General features: G+C 51.5%; 1 protein-coding gene across 1 annotated transcript in view; it reads left to right on the top strand.

The window, feature by feature from the left end:
* COG5 (component of oligomeric golgi complex 5) overlaps positions 1-17,600 on the top strand; it is a 2,640,594-nt gene that overhangs the window by 1,363,027 nt on the left and 1,259,967 nt on the right. The window contains exon 8 of the mRNA XM_069629143.1: positions 13,899-14,064. Coding sequence (XP_069485244.1) covers positions 13,899-14,064 — 166 coding nt within the window. The remainder of the gene's footprint in view (positions 1-13,898; positions 14,065-17,600) is intronic.

The raw sequence follows: 17,600 nt of genomic DNA, 5'->3' as shown, positions 1-17,600 counted from the left end.
CTTCCCAGGCCAGAATCTCTTTAGGTTCACCAAAATATCTATCCCAGAAACAGAAAGAGTTATAGCCTCACTTAAACCATCTAACTGCCCTCCCCAGATAATCAAGGATGCTGCCAGGGACCTAGCCCCTTTTATAACCAAGCTGATCAACGCATCCTTCTCTTCCAACAACGTACCAAGCAACATCAAAGAATCTAGGGTCCTGCCTCTCCTCAAGAAGCAAACACTAGACCCTGCTATTCCCACCAATTATAGGCCCATCACCATGGTGTCGTTCCTGTTAAAGATAATAGACAGAGTAGCATACCTGCAAATTCAGCAATATCTTGAAACTCACAAACTATTAGGCACCCACCAATCGGGCTTCAGACCACAGCATGGTACTGAGACAGCCCTAATCGATCTTAAAACCCAGATCAATGAGATTAACGACAAAGGGAACACTGCCATGTTACTCCTCCTCAACCTGTTGGCAGCGTTCGACCTGGTGGATCAAGCAGTCCTGTGCGAACACCTGGCCTCAGCTGCCCATTTCTCGAAAGAGGCCGTAGCCTGGATCCAATCATTCTTGGACAATCGAACCATGAGGGTCTTCTCTACCCTGGCCTCAGCAGACCCCATCAAAATAACTTGCGGGGTACCCCAGGGCTCCTGCGTCTCTCCCACCCTCTACAACATCTTTACCAAGCCCCTATTTGACAAGTTGGACAGACTGGGTGTCTCATATACTAATTATGCAGATGACACCCAGATCCTCATACCCCTTTCGGGCAACTTCGACTCAGATACGGCCTTGGTAAACAAAATATATCTCATCATTCAGGCATGGATGGCCACACACGGTTTATGCCTGAATGATGAGAAAACCGAAATCCTACTCCTCGGATCCAACACTAATTTAAAAAAACTCAGCTCCAACTATAAGGCCTTTGACATTGATGTCAACTCACTAGCATCCTCTACCACCTACACATGCAAGCTAGTCAGGACAAGTAGAGCCTTCCTCACCCAAGCTAGCTGCATCATCATTGCCAATGCCCTAATGCTATCCAGACTTGACTATTGTAATGCCATGTACCTAGGAGCCAACAAATACATAAATACATAACCAACAAACTACAGACACTACAAAATAATGCTCTCAGAACAGCCCTTAACCTACCCTCCAAGGAACACATTTCCAACAAAATGAGAGAACACAAATGGCTCAAAATCTCCGACCGCATCGCTCTCAAAACGGCATCGCTCACTTTCAAATGCTTAAACAACGCAGCCCCCCCCCCTATCTCACATCCAGAATAATGAGAAATGGCGCTTGTCACAGTGCAAATGTTATTGAATATGGCATCAATGTTTTTTGAACGAGGGCACACTACACCCAACTGCTAATAAGGTGAAACGTTTCACTTGCACTGGTGCAAAGTTTCTGTAATCTGGCCAATGGTATTCAAGCATTGTCAGATTCCTCACCTCGATGTGCAACCGAACTGTCTCTATGCACAGTACTAAATATGTAAGCAATCTATTAACTATATGTATAAATGCACACTCCACACAATGTAATGCTATGCTCCTTTTCATGTGTGCCTTATCCTGCAACTAAGTTTTTATGTAATCCTACCTTCCTGCTCTCTGTTGCGCCCTGTTACCTCTGGGTTTTGCGCGCCATACTAAATAAATAAACAAACAAAACAATCCTCACTAAGGCCACTCCCAAGGCAAATAGCCAGACGCATCAGCGTTCAGACAAAGGTCGGTTTTTCAGATGTTTCCGGGGCTTCCAGGAGAGACGTCCAGGCAACCGGAAAGATCCCCGAGCCATCACCGGCGCAAGGCGGCACACAAAGGTTTTTTTCAGTCCCCCTCCTCAGCCTCAGAAGGCAAAAAGGCATGACACGCCCATCTGGATCCACAAGTCTCCGGTGGGGGGCAGGCTTGCTCTTCACTTCCAACGCTGTTGTGTGATGTTTGCAGACCCCTGGATCCTCTGTCTTCCGCCTACCTATCCCTCCCTGTTCTCTTTTTTCCCTCCTACAGATTGGGACAACGACTCTCTGCTGGTCCTCACCAGGCTCTACCCGCCTATCAAGAAGCCTCACCCGGTGTGGGACCTCATCTTGGTCTTGGGCACCTTGGCGCATAAACCATTCGAACCAATGGCATCCGCCGACATTAGGCTAGTCACCATTAAGACGGCCCACCCCGTGGGTCTTACATCTGCACTCAGGGTCAGTGAAATCCAGGCACTGGTGGCTTCAGAGCCTTATACTACTTATAATACTTTTCATATGGACAAGGTGGTGCTTAGAACTCGCCCCACATTCTTACCTAAGGTAGTCTCCTTGTTTCACCCGAATGAGTAGATAGCGCTGCCTGCTTTCTTTGTGGACCCTAAGGACGAGGCTCAGAGGGTAATGCACTGTCTAGATGTCAGGCACGCTCTAAAGTTCTACCTGGACATCAGAGGCTCTCTGTCACCTTTGGTCGGTCAAAACCAGGCTATCAGGCTTCCAAGGCCTCCATAGCAAGGTGGATGATTACAGCCATCATGCAAACATGCATGCCCACGCTATCAGAGGCAAGGCCACAGCGGATGCTTTCCAGAGGCACATTCCGTGACAGGTCATCAGCAAGGCGGCTACATGGGCTATGCCTTCGGCCTTCTGCAAGCACTATTGCTTGGATGCCAGCTCCAGGTCAGGCATGGCATTTGGTCAGGCAGTATTAAGGAACTTGTTTTCTTAAGAGGGACACCTCTCCACCCTGGGCCTGCATTCAGTTGTAATCGCCCATACAGTATAGAGGAAAGGGGACGGGACGTAGGAGTAATTATAAGTTACTCACCGTAGTGACTAACCTACTCCTAGTCCATAGTCCCCTTTCCTCCATACGTCCCACCATACTCACCCCCTAATAAAACTGGCGTCATTAGGCAATGTTAATATTGTTGACTCGTCAAAGGGGACTGAGGAGTGGTGCTGGTTGGCGTAGTCAGGGGAGCGCATGCTCCCTGGGCCGTGCCCCCGCACACCTCTAAATTTAAAGGGGAAGATGATTTCTTCTGGTGAAAAGGGTTCTGTCTGCCGTCCCTAGCAAGGGACACCCATACAGGGTGGAGGAAAGGGGACTATGGACTAGGAGTATGTTAGTCACTACGGTGAGTAATTTATAATTTATCAATGCACTGCAAACGTCTTCGACAAAGGGGACCCCTGCTCACTCATCCTCAATCTCTCTGCTGCCTTTGATACTGCTGATCTTAATGCCCTCTTCTACATCTTTGCCACGCACATGGGAACAGTCTTGCAGTAGTTTGCCTAGTACCTCTCCAACACATCCAAATGTGCCCTAATAGATCCCAACACCAATTGGTAACCTCCAGAGTTCCACAAGGCTCCACCATTTTACCCTGTTATGTTGAACCTCTAAATGGAACCTCTGGAGGGGAAGTCCTCGCCAACATCAAAATATAGCAATATGCAGTTGAGACACATATTTACCTAAAGATCAATTGCATCAAAAACATCCATTGACTCGAACGCTGTCTGCTCCTCATCCATGCCTGGATGTCGGGCACCTACCTACACCTCAACATTGCAAAGACCGTATTCATTCTCGGAGGAATGCCCACCAAGCACTCAAATGTACAGAATTGACAGACTGGCATGAATCTTGACGGATTCAAGACTCAACCAGCACAAAATCTGTCAGCTTTGTTAGAAACTGTGACCTTTCATTTGAAAACACTCATTGCCCAGAAAACTCGAGCAGCATGGTTCCAGCTTGCCCTCCTCTGCAAAGCGAAGCCTTTTATCACTGCCCTGAGTTCAGAACAGTTGTCCAAGCTTTTGCCCTCTCACACCTGTACTGTGGCAACACCCTCCTCACAGATGCCACGTTGGCCTCTCTGGATGCCATCAAGCATGCTGTAGCCAGTAGTCGAAGTGTGTGGGGAGTGGTTGGAGCAGTGCTTCTCTACTTTCCTTAGTTAGGTTGTACTATTCCTATACTTGATGAAGTTGAAACTTGCACTTTTAGTGCACTGCACTGAAGGCTCCCTTAAACAGCAGACGCATGTGTTTGAGGGGGTAGTATTGTGCGTGGGGATGGGGCGTGGTAATGGAGTTTGGAGGGAACGGGGTCAGGCCAGTTGGCAACATAGTTCCACTACTTCTTTTCGTACACTTCGACCACTGGTTGTAGCGCATGCTTCATCACAGGACTAAGAACATTTGACCACAACACACCCATACTCAAGGAGATCCACTGGCTGTTCCTTAAAGCAAATATCATGTTCATGATTGCCTGCATCACAAAGCAGTCAAAACTAAAACGCCACCATACGTAGCTGAGAAACACACCATTTCTGGGGGACAGTGCATCACAAGAAGCCTTAACATTACCAGACTGGAAACAAAGAACTACACGAGGGAAAAAGGAAACTGGCCTTTTCTTGCTATGCACCTTGTCTCTAGAAAGAGTTACCAATGCAGATAAGACTGCCCCCCCTGCATACTACACTGAAGACCCTACTCTTCACAGATCATCCTGCCAAATGCTGATCGCTCTTCTAAATCTAATTTCGAGGGGATTGGGTCCTCAGACGTATTCCATATCTATGACATGTAATCACCACAGCTGTGCTGCTTCGGAAACTTTTTTCTGCATCCTGCGTCGATGACGTTGACGTGCCGTCGTCGAGGACCTCCTCCGACGTCTGACGTCATCCGATGTGATAAGTAGGACGCACAACGCCCGTAGCCTCAGTTCCGTTTTTACCGCAAACGTGTTGCTTCGTGAATCTCGGTTAACGCCTCAACTCTTTGGAGTTCTGTTCTTCTTGGTTCTTCGAACCTGTTCGTTTTGTGCAAATCCTTCGTGTGAAGATGTCTTCTACTTCGTCTTCGACCCCGCGTCCGGGTTTCAAGAAGTGTGAGGAGTGTGGGTCCAAGATGTCGGTGACGGACTCGCACGACACCTGCCTCTGGTGCCTCGGGGAGGCCCACGACATGGATGACTGTATCGACTGCCAGTCGCTCACGTCCAAAGCCTTACGCGAACGTAAGAAGAAGTTGTCGGTAGGTCGGGTGTCCTAGCCCCAGAAGTCTGCGGGGCTTTCAACGGATGATTCGAGGGGTGACTCTCCCCTCGTCGGAAGTCTCGTGGGTCTCCTTCTAGGAGTCGGTCTCGGCACTCCTCAGCCTCTTCGAGGCATTCTCGGAAGCGTCGTCTTCCAGGTCCTCTTCGGAGGATTCTGCCCGGCACGTCGCTTACCCCACCAGCCGTGCGACGCCGGAGGAATGGGCTTCCTTCGGGAAGAAAATGCTGGCGATTCTTGAGTCGCAGGGTACTAAGCCGTCCGCGCCCCCGAGTGGGGTTCGGTCGTGAGAGGTCGAGAGACACCGCTCGCAAGAGTGGTCGGCACGAGTCACGGGAGAGGTACCGTTCGAACAAGGAGACTCGTTCTCGACGTACCCGTTCCAGGTCCCGGTCCTCGACGCGTTCGAGACTGTGTGCACCTGTGAGGTCTTCGAGGAAGACATCGACGTCTGAGGCGTCGAGGGCGTCGACAGGCTTTCTCGAGGCTCCGGCTCTGAGGAAGTCGTCGAAGCCGTCGACGCTCAGGTCATCGAGGGACACGCTCGGGGCTCCGGCTTCGAGGGCTGTGTCGATGCCGACGGCGCTGCATCTGACGTCTACGCCGATTTCCTCGACGCCGATCCTCTCGGCGCCGATGCCTGTTCTCTCGACGTCGGCGCCGATTCGCTCGACGCCATCGACGCCTTTCGTGTCGGAGGTACCCCGTGGCACGGGGGAACCCCCTAGGAAGGCTCTGTTTAAGAGCAAGCACTCTCGGGTGCCGCCTTTTCGCCACCTGGAATATATTTCAGAGGCGGATGAGGATTCTGATGGCCTGGTTCCTAGTCAGGTTCCAGATGAAATTGTCTCGGGCCATAGTCAGTTTGACGATTTGAGGCAGTCACTGCATGATGCCAGTGTACTGGACACCTCTCCGGAGGTGGAGTTTTGTAGGCCTGAGCCTGGCTCTCATGCTGATTCCTCGTACCGGCGCTTTATGGCTAGGGTTTCTGAGTACTTGGGTGGGCTGCTCCCCCACGGGAGTTTGTGCAGGATGATCTGACGGACATCCTTGATGTTAGTCCCCCAACTGAACCGGTACTGCCGTTCCATATGGCTTTACAGAGAAGGGTGGCGGCGGCTTGGACTGCTCCGGAGAGTCTCCCGGCGGTGGGCAGATCCTTGTCGCGAAAATACCGTCCAGTCAGTAGCGACCCCTGCTACTTGACCAGGCACCCCACTCCGGAGAGTTTGGTGGTGCAGGCGGCCACGGCCCCGGCAAAGCAGGCGTCGTACCCTACCATCCCTCCTGATAAGGACGACAAATGTTTTGATGGCTGGGCGAAGAAAGTGTTTTCTAATGGTGGTATGGCGCTTCAGGCGGCCAACTCCATTTGTGCCTTGTCTCGTTTCACACACACTCTGTGGAACTGTGTTGCGTTAGCGGCTGAACATATTCCCGAAGGGGACGAACGGGATGGCTTCCTTGCTATGGTCCAGGATGGTAAGGATGCCATGTGTGAGTCCGTTCAGTCGGGTTTGGACTTAGCTGAATGCGTCAGTAGGTCCATGGCGGCGAGCACCGTGATACGCAGGTTTGCGTGGTTGCGGGAGTCGGGGTTTGCTCCTGATGTGCAGTCCCGGCTCCTCAACATGCCCTTTGACGGTGAACACCTTTTTGGCAGCAAGGCTGACGAGAGCCTTGAGATGTTGCAGACCTCAAAAGCTGCAGCAAAGTCGTTGGGCGCTGCAGTTCGCCAACCTCCGCCTTTTCGTCCTAGGGGACAGCACTGGAGGGGTGGTTCCTTTCGCTATTACTCGTCCTTCAGTAAAGCGAGAGGAGCTGGCAGTCAAAGAGGCCAACGCAGGGGTACCAGAGGTGGACGACAGGGTACCCGTGGTGCCAAGGCCGCTCGGGCAGTTGCCTCTTTGCCCTCAGGTAACGCCGCAGCCGCTCCCACTCAGTCATGAGGCCATGTCCCATGGTTCGCCGGTTGGGGGAAGGCTGGCGCAGCATCTTGTAGAGTGCAAGCCATTACTTCAGATGTGTGGGTTCTGGAGATCATAACCCACGGCTACTGTCTTCCCTTTCGGCACAGGCCTCGCGACAATCCACCGGGGAACCTCTCTTTGCAGAGTCCGGATCCGCTCCTTGCGCAGGAAATTAAAGCCCTGCTGGAGAAAGGCGTCATAGAACTGGTGCCTGTAGCGGAGAGGAACAAGGGATGGTATTCCCCTTATTTTTTGATTTCGAAGAAAGACGGGGGATTGAGACCCATCATGGACTTGCGCGGTTTGAACAAACTCCTCAGGAAGGACAAGTTCAAGATGGTTACTCTCTCTCAAGTCCTCCAGGCCCTTCAGCTTCAGGACTGGTTGGTGTCACTCGACCTCAAGGATGCTTACTTCCATGTGCCGATCCATCCCAAGAAGTACCTGAGGTTCGCGGTTGGCGACTCGCACTTTCAGTTTCGGGTCCTGCCGTACGGATTGACCTCTGCCCCGAGGGTTTTCACCAAGCTCATGGTGGTGGTGGCAGCGCATCTCAGGCAAGGGGGGATTCACGTCTACCCCTACCTGGACGATTGGTTGATCAGGGGGAGCTCTCCCGAGCAAGTCCTGGATCATCTGTCCGTCACCTGCCACTCCCTTCACAGGCTGGGCTTCTCCCTCAATTTAAAGAAGTCCCATTTGACGCCAACACAGCGGCTCCAGTACATCGGAGCAGTGCTCGACACTTCCCTGGGGCAGTGTTTTCCTCCCCAGGTGAGGGCTCTTCACATTCAGCAGATGGTGCACAAGTTTCAGCATGCCCAGACGCTCCCAGCGTTCGAGTTCTTGAGGTTGCTCGGCCTCATGGCATCCTGCATTCTTCTGGTGCCAGAGGCTCGCCTGCGGATGAGATCTTTGCAGTGGGCACTCAAGACGCAATGGTCGCAGTCCTCCGGCAGGATGTCGGACCCGTTTCAGGTGCCGCCCTCGGTCGCCCGGGACCTTCTGTGGTGGGCCGTCAAAGGCAACTTGATGAAGGGGGCTTCATTTTGGCTTCCCTGGCCGGAGGTGACGATCGTGACGGATGCACGGGATGGGGAGCACATGCCAACGGGCTGACAGTCAGCGGTCGTTGGTCTCCGTCGGAGTCCAGACTCCATATCAATCTTTTGGAGCTGAGGGCCGTCAGGCTAGCCCTGAAGGCTTTTCTGCCGACTGTGCGAGGAAAGAGTGTCCTGATCCTGACGGACAACACAGTGGCCATGCACTACCTCAACAAAAAGGGGGGGGCAGGGTCACATCCTCTGTGCAGGGATGCGATGCAGCTCGAGTTCTGGGCCATCCAGCAGGAAGTTTCGATCTCGGCAGTTCATCTGGCCGGAGACGAAAACGTGACGGCGGATGCTCTGAGCAGGCGGAGCGCGATCTCTCACGAGTGGGAGTTGGCGCAGGAGATTCTCCTGGAGATCTTTGCCCTTTGGGGGACCTCTCAAGTGGATCTCTTCGCCTCCAGTGTCAACCGGAAGTGCGAAAGGTTTTGCTTGCGGGAATTTCCTCCAAAAGGAGCCTTAAGAGACGAGTTTGTGGTGGAGTGGTCATTCCCGCTGCTGTACGCGTTTCCTCCAGTCCCCGTCATCCCTCAAGTGCTGCGGAGGTTACGGAAGTTCGGTTCCCGGATGATCCTCATTGCCCCGGCGTGGGCTCGGAGGACGTGGTACCCGGACCTTCTCGACTTGTCCATCTGCCCTCCACGTCGTCTTCCCTACCGAGACGATCTGCTCTCACGGGAGTGGGGTCAGGTTCTCCATCCAGAGGTCAGATCCCTCAACCTTCACGCTTGGCTTCTGAAAGGTTGAGGTACAAGGATTGGGACCTCCCTGAAGACGTGATGGAGGTGTTGCTTTCGGCCCGAAGGCCAGCAACAAAGTCTCTGTACCGTTGCCGTTGGCATAAATTCTGCGACTGGTGCAGAGTTCAGAATGTGGATCCTTTTGCATGTGACATCCCCATGGTTCTGTCCTTTTTACTTTCTTTGGCCCACAGGGGCTTCCAAGTGGGTACCATTAAAGGTTACCTGGCGGCGCTGTCCATCTTTAAGCGCTCGTCAGAAGAGTGTTCTTACTTTAAAATCCCTTTAATTTCACAGTTTCTGAAAGGGCTCACTAATGTGTTCCCTCTGTCTCCTTTCCGGGTGCCCGATTGGGATTTAAACCTTGTTCTTAAGTTTCTTATGGGTGCTCCGTTTGAGCCTTTACATTCTTGCCCTTTGAGGCTGTTAACTCTGAAAACTGTGTTTTTAGTTGCGGTTACTTCCGCTCACAGAGTGAGTGAGTTAGAGGCACTTTCAGTTAAGCCACCCTTCACTGTATTTCACAAGGACAGGGTTGTCCTTAGAGTTCGTCCTTCTTTTCTTCCGAAGGTAGTGACGGAATTTCATTTGGCCCAGAAGGTTGTTCTTCCGGCATTCTATCCTCCTCCGCATCCTCGTAAGGAAGAGGAGAGGCTCCATAGGCTTGATCCTAGGAGAGCTTTAAGCTTTTATGTTTCACGCATGTCCTGGGTCAGAGTGGACGATCAACTCTTTATTGGTGACGCTGGAAAGCGTTTGGGGCAAGCTGTGACGAAACAGACTTTGTCTCGCTGGATTATTTTAGCCATCTCGGAGTGTTACCGCTTGGCGCGTAAGGACCCACCGGCTGGCTTGCGGGCCCATTCTACCAGGGGTGTGGCTGCATCTACTGCCCTGCAGAGGGGTGTTCCTATTCGCAACATCTGTGATGCAGCCACCTGGGCTTCTGTAGCGCTCACCTGATTCCCACGGAGGCGCAGGTCAGGCTTCGAGTGCTGATGCTTCTTCAATGGTGAAGCGCAGGACTCGCAGGACTCTGAAGATGGACAGGAAGGGCCCTCTACTCTGGCTTCTCCGGCTCGCAGGAATATTCCCCTGTGCGTGAAAAGGGAGTATTACCTACTGACTGAGTTATGCTCAAGCCTCCCACTCTCTTCCAACCCTCCACGATACCCTTCCACGATTCCCCGTGAAGTCTCACCTTAGGGTCAGGAAGGATGAGCTCTCCATCCTGCTTCTGATGCAGGGGCGCGTTGAAACCCAGTTACTTCACTGGATTGAGGATTGATGGAAGTTGAGGTAAGCTTGACTATTCAGGTAAGGCTCTGTAAAAGTTCTGTTGCAAGTTCAAAAGTCCAAGCTTAATAATAATGTTCATTGTCTTTTTGCAGCAAGCGCTAATGCTTATGTCTTTTTTTCCCTTAGGGGCCGGGGTTCGGAATGCCGGAGATATGGCGCCGACCCGAAGTGAAACGTGCAGTTCCAGTTCCAGTAAATGGCAGGTTAGTTCTGGATGAGCGCTCGGGAACTGTCTTTGCATACGCTCATTCAATGTCTTTGTCTTTTTTCCCCATAGGGGCCGGGGTCCGGAAAATGCCTGAAAGCGGCAAGACCCGAAATGAAATGGGAATGACCCAACAGGTAAGTCTTATTCCCTTCCTTCTCTCACCTCTTATTCTTGTTTTTTTCTCTAGGCTCTGGGAAGTGGCTGTGTATCTGGATGATCGCTGCTGAAGATGGAGGAACCCAGGAAAGGTGAGTGAAATGCAGCGCTGCAGCGATCGTAACGAAATACTTTTAAAAATAATGTCTTCCCTTTCAGGATCGTTGGTGATGTCTCTGTGGTGCAGATTTAGCTGGTAAGGTCTTTTGTCTCCCTTTGCAGGTGACCCAGGATGCTGACAGGCGTGGCTGAAGTCCAGATGCAGGAGCTGACAAGGTGAGCGTCCAGCTGCGAGGAGCAGAACAACGCGAAGCGTGAGTTGCTGATCGGGTGTGGTTTAAATAGCTTTGGAAGAAGTCCCAAGTGTGTGTCCTTACTCCGATCAGGTATGTATCCTTCCCCGACCACACCCGGGTGGAAAGCAGTCCCACAAGTAAAGTAGTTCCATTCAGGCCTCAATAGGGCCTGGATGTGGCAGCATGGTCTGCATCAGGTAAATGCACATTAAAACACTTGAACACATGTCTAGCTTTATGAGCCTGGCGCCTAAGGCGCCAGGACTGCGTCCAAAGGGCCCCAGCTTGGGCCCGCTGGCACTCCCCTGGGGGAAATGATGCCTGCGTCTGGGGTTGCTGGGTCGGACCTGGCTCCTTGGAGGTAGGCATCATGACAGCTTCAGTACATACATTTGTACGTCACTATTCCCATCCAAGGACAGGATCTGGCCTTTGGTAAGGCGGGCCTTTGCTCTGCTATTTGATTGGCTATTCTAAATTTTGATTCTAAATTCTTTCCCTCCTCCTTGCTCTGGTACTGCTTTGGGAGTCTGTCATAGATATGGAATACGTCGGAGGACCCCTCGAAGAACAAGTTACTTTCTTACCTGGTAACTTTCTTTCGATGGGATGGTCCGACGACGTATTCCATATCGCTCCCGCCCTGCCTCCCCCGCTGCAGAATTTCTTTTGCGATTGCAGCTTACCTTCCGCAAGGCTTTGTGTCTGACTGGCAGTTGACTAATGTCACACGTTCTGGGGGAAAAAACTACAACTGAGGCTACGGGCGTCGTGCGTCCTACTTATCACATCGGATGATGTCGGACGTCGGAGGAGGTCCTCGACGACGGCGCATCGACGCAGGACACAGACGCCGAAAAAAGTTTCCGAAGCAGCACAGCTGTGGTAATTACATGTCATAGATATGGAATACGTTGTCGGACCATCCCATCGAAAGAACTTTACCAGGTAAGAAAGTAACTTGTTCTTCTCCCCCATTGGAGGCCCCTGTTTGCTGCTTCGACCACCCCTGCAGCCTACTTGTAACATCTTGGGCACGCCCCACTTGTACAGCGTTTTCAGCTGCTTGAAAGGGGGAGGACGCCCGTATTACTGGCCGATAACCTGGCACTTAATGAGTAGTTTTACTATGGGTCCTTCAATTAATGTTCTATCAAAAAAGAGCATTTTTTTCAGTACTACACGTCCAAATAAAATCTCTTTCTAATACCCTGGAAAATACGTGAATGAATTGTCTCAGAATGTAGAGAAATGAAAAGGTAAGCATTGTACCCGTGGCTTCTGATTCCTGCCTCTACTAAACTGGCACCATCCATCCACTCACTCCTTACTTTACTTACCACTGAGTCTTTAAAACATTGACTCCATTAATTCCTCACTCCACTGACTTTAGCTGCTACAACTCCCCTGGACTCCTCTAACTCTTAATTCCTCAAATTCGAGGATGACTTACAGCCATTCCTAAATCCATGTATTTTTTAATTATTCGTTTTTATAATTTTGAATATGAACAACAAAGCATTTGTAGACTGAGACCAACCCTCACCCACTCCAATGACAGCAACATTACAGTGAGCCGATGTGGCGATTTAGATTGCGACCCCTTAAATCTACATCATCCATACCTCAGTGAAAGACATCCTACTCACCACATTTGATCAAATGTCATATGTAACCGTACCCTTTATAGCGTTATTGGATGAGAGGTCCCCTCAAGCTAAGACAGTGTACTAACAGGGAGCTAGAATGGGAGTTCAAGAAAAAAGTTCCAGCAATCGTCTGCAGATCTCCCAAAATACCGGATTCTTAGTCCCATATGGGATGGAGGCCCCTTCATTATTGGACAGTGTACTAATAGGTAGTTAGAATGTGAGTTCAAGAATTAAAGGTCCAGCAATCATCTGTAAATCTCCCAGAAGACCTCCTTCCAAGTCCTGTTGTTAATTCCTTCTGTCTGTGTGATCTCAGACATTCTTTGCGTCCAACAATCCAGTTTGTGTTTATATGCTCTTACAGGTCTGTGAAATCAACTTCTTGCCCATCATTAATCTCTGCAATAGTCACTTGTGACCTCCCTTAAGTTACCCTTTCTTTCTTGATGTGTTGTTGAACCGGATAACTTTAAAATCCAGCTGAACAGGACTTTCTAGTACCAACTGCATTTTCTCATTGATCTCATTCTGGAACATAGCTACAGGGTCGCTTTTCACGAACGTGGTGCGCACCTATTGGCCCTTAAAAGGATGCACAAGTTGCATCCACTTGAGGACTGATGCTGGAGATATCAAAGGTCAGGAAAGGCTACACAAGCATTCTTCTAACACTATTGATTTCTAATTGGGGACACACAACTTTCCCAACGTCTGCATTTTACAGGTTTCCAACTCCCTTGACTAATAGATCTACTGACCCCCCAACTCCAACAATTTCAGTTTTTATTGACTTAAGGCACCAAACGCTTCTCTTTGGTCCATTGGCTGCAATCTTCACTGCCTCCTGGCTACTTCAATTCCTAAAGCCACTGCAGTGTTTTACGATAGGACTTTGTTCGCCACTCTAAATTGACTTCAGTCTTACTTTAGAGGCTCTTTTGACTGCATTAGTTAATGACTCTACTGGTGCTTGAATCAATAAAATAATATGCAAATACCAGTATAATCACACATAACATGCTTCACCTCTCCTGTTTTCGCTCTCCTTGTTTCTCTCTGCACCTTCTCCTGCTTGCAGCCTAATTCAGTACATCCTCTCTGCAGCCCTTACTCTGTTTAAAGTCATGGTTGTTCCTTTTATTAATCTTTCTTTCTGAATTCCAAATTCAACCTGGAAATGTGTGTCAGTGTTTCACTTATGAACTGTGTCTCTTGCATAATCTGCAAATTGCCTCATGCTCTTGGAGGAGATGAAGTCTTCCACGAATCACTGATTATAAATTCACATGTATTTGTCTTCGAGCAAAAGCAATATTGGGAACTGCCTAATATCATTCTTATGATACATTTTTGTTTTTAATTTCCAGAATCCAACTCAAGTGGGCACAGCACTCCAGGTTTTTTATAATCTGGGAAGTTTAAAGGCTACTGTAAATAACGTTGTGGATGGATACTGTGCTTCTCTTCAAGAAAACATTGGAAATGCACTGGATATCAAAGTTTTGACACAGCCTTTACAGTCAGCAACAAGAGGTATTATTGTCTATTAATTTTTTAGTGTTCCGTTTGCCTGCCTGCTATTTCTCAGAAAGTACCTGTCACTTAATGCAATTTAAGAGCATGCCTAAACAACCTAAAAGGTTTGCGTTTATAGTGCTCTTCCCTTCAAAACTGAGTGCCAAGAAACTCAAACCAATCACATTTTACGAGTTTATTAATACGTACTTTGGGAGTTAGCTAATATGGCTTTCTGAAAATAATTGGAATGATTTAATACTTGCCTATAAAGTACAGTTTTTAAAACCATTGAAGTGTGAATTTGAGCAAATGCATTATGAAATATGTATGTACATGTTCTTTTATATAGCCTCCATCATTCATTTTCCAATACCTAAATAAACAAAATACAACTACGTTTACAGATGTGTGATAATAGTGTTCCTAAGTGTAAAGTGGCAACCTCCTTTACAAAGAGCAATACCTTTGAAACCTGGTTACCAGTGCTCACCATGTCCAAGAAGCTGTGGTGGCATAGCACAAATTAGGCCGCTGGAGCGGACCCGGTCGATCTCGAAGGGGGAGCGAGGCGCTGACCCTCCCCCCAAGGTGAAGGCCCAGGACGCACCTAAGGTGGTGAGGGCTTTGATCCACCCGGCTAAGGCCTCTACCGAAGTGGTCGCTGCGACTCTGGCGGAGCCGGCTGAGACTACGCCAATGGAAACGGCCTCTGCGCCCAGTGTATCCCTGCCGCCGCGGAGGGAATCCTCTTTCCAGCCCATCGCTAAGACCCCCGTGAAAGCCCCGGCTGAAAAAGAGGGGGGGTGGTGGCCATTACAGACTCGGAATCAGCCTCTGAGGAGGAACTGGTGGAGACCTAGAAGGGCCTCAACGAAAGGTCCATAGGCCTCAACGAGAGGTTCGAGAAGGTTCGATCCCAGGGGACGGTCCCTGCTGATGTGATCGAAGGTAGCGACGATGACGACGAACAGGGTCCAGTGGAGCGGCCATCCCATCCGTCGCAGCCATTGCCCGAGCCCCAGGATAGCTCGGCGGCCATTTTGTTGGCAATCCAATCCTTATGTACCGAGATAAGGATGAGATTACCACGCACCCCGACGGAGGAGCTGGAACCAGGCCCGTCGGGAAGCCCTGCGAACAAGCAGAGGAGAGTCCACCCCACTCCGCCCTTCGTGCCTGCGAGACTGGTGGACCCCTCATCTCCCTCGCCGGACCCTAGAGAGGATACGGCGACGGACACGGCAACGGGGAAGGACGATGACGGCGACGATGACACAGCGGACATCCCGTCGTCACCCCCCCAAAACCCTCCACATCGCGGGCGTCCCCAGCCGACGAGGTTGGCTCTTTCCATGCCATGATAACCAGGGCATCCGAGCTCTTCCAGCTCTGCCCTGAAGAACAGAAAAAGGAGGGGTTTCTGTACCAACGGCGAGAGGCTAAGAGGAAGATGGTCCTCGCGGTGCCTTTACTCGACGACATCTAGGACGAGGGGCTTACTGTCCTCAAGAAACCCTGCCACGACACCCGCCAAGAGGGACAGGTACGAGAAGAAGTACCGAGTCCCCGATGCCGCCCCCTTGTGCCTCAGGGCCCAGCCCACGCTGGACTCAGTCGTCTCGGCAGCGGCTAAGAAGAAGGCAGCGGGCGGGGCGGCTTCAACTTCCACTTCCCTGCCGGACAGCGAGGGCAAGAAGTTGGACTCTATGGGACGAGTCATCTCGTCAGCGGCGACGACGATTAAGGTGGCCAATGCCTTAGCGATCGTTGCCCGCTACGACAGGGAGCTCTGGTTCAAGATAGCTCCCCTGCTAGATTTTCTGCCTGCGGCCCTAGAAATTCTGCAGGAGGGCGAGGTGGCGTCGGATCACGCCATAACGGTGGCAACGGACATTGCAGATACCGGATTTCGCCAACTGGGCAACAGAGTTTGCCTCCGACGACGAGGATGGCTCAAGGCGACAGACTTTCGCCAGGATGTCCAGACTAGAGTGTTGGACATGCCGTTCAACGGCAACAACCTTTTTGGTAAGGCAGTGGATGAGTCTCTACAGGCCATCAAGACCGACTCGGAGATGGCCCGGGCCCTTGGGGTGCTTCAGCAGCGACGGCCCTTTCGGAGCCCTGGAGGCAGACAGGGTGCCTCCAAAGGATCCAGCGGTGGCTCCTCCACTTACCGCCAGGCGGCCCGCTCCTCTTCCCAGGAGGCCTACAGAGGTCGCGGCAAGCAAGGGGGTTCCCGCTGTCGTCGCCAAGGTGGCAAAGGCCGCTTCCAAGCAAGACTGACCCGGCCGGGTTGTCGGGCCCCCACCGAAGCGACCCGGTGGGAGGCCGGCTGACAAAGTTCGTCAGAGTGTGGGAGTACATCTCCACCGATCGTTGGGTGTTGGACACCCTGGCCAATGGGCACTTGCTGGCATTCCTAAAGAAGTGCCCTTGCATTCCTCCCGTGGCCAGGAAGGAAAATCACGTCCCTCGACTGCTGTTGGAAGTAAAGGCGATGCTCAAGAAAGGTGCCATTGAGCTCGACCCCAGGAGGCTGCGGGGCTCCGGAGTGTATTCATGGCACTTCCTCGTCAGAAAGAAGACAGGCGGTTGGCGCCCCATCCTGGACCTGCGTCGGTTAAACAAATGCATCAAGGCGCAGAAATTCAGGATGGTCACCCTCCAGCACGTGCTGGGACAGCTGGAGGAAGGCAACTTCCTATCGTCACTGGACCTGGAGGATGCTTACTTCCACATCCCTATTCTAAAAAGGCACAGGAAGTTCCTCAGGTTCGTGGTTCAGGGACGCCACTACTAATTCAGAGCCCTACCATTCGGATTAAAGTCGGCACCCAGGGTTTTCACCAAGTGCCTGGCACCAGTGGTGGCGCGGCTGCACCTGCAGGGGATCCACGTCTACCCCTACCTGGACGACTGGCTAATCCGGGCAAGGTCAAGGGAACTCGCCGTCGATCATACGGCGAGGACCGTCCGGTTGCTCACGGAGCTGGGGTTCGCCATCAACTACCCCCAATCCCACCTGGTTCCATCGCAAGTAGCACTGTTTTTGGGAGCGAAGCTCGATACAGTGGAGCAATTGGCCTCCCCTTCAGAGGAGAGGACCAAGACCATCCTGGGCAAGGTGCGACGCCTGTTAGCCACGGCCGTGGCCAGGTCGAGGTCCATCAAGTCCCTTCTCGGGATGATGTCCTCATGCATCTACCTTGTGCCCCTTTGCAGACTTCGGATGCGTCCGCTACAGGAGTTCCTCGACGGCCGCTGGTTTCAGGCGAGGGGCTGCTTCGAGGACAGGATCCCTCTCGACGAGGAGTTCCGTCGGGCGATCCTATGGTGGGGCACCCGGGCTCACCTCACTACAGGCACAGACTTTCAAACCCTGGCGTTGCAGGAGACGGAGACTACGGCCGCCTCTCTGGAGAGTTGGGGGGCCCACACCGGAGATCTCCACGCAAGAGGCCTTTGGCTCCCGGAGGAGAGGTCTCTTCACATCAACATCTTGGAGCTCCGAGCAGTGTTCTGGGCGCTCAAGTCGTTCCTCCTGTCCC

The sequence above is a fragment of the Ambystoma mexicanum genome, chromosome 12 (assembly GCF_040938575.1).
Source record: "Ambystoma mexicanum isolate Mex_15411 chromosome 12, UKY_AmexF1_1, whole genome shotgun sequence".
Classification (NCBI taxonomy): domain Eukaryota; kingdom Metazoa; phylum Chordata; class Amphibia; order Caudata; family Ambystomatidae; genus Ambystoma; species Ambystoma mexicanum.
The sequence above is the reverse complement of the archived record's forward strand: the minus strand, read 5'-3'. Positions and strand labels throughout refer to the sequence as shown.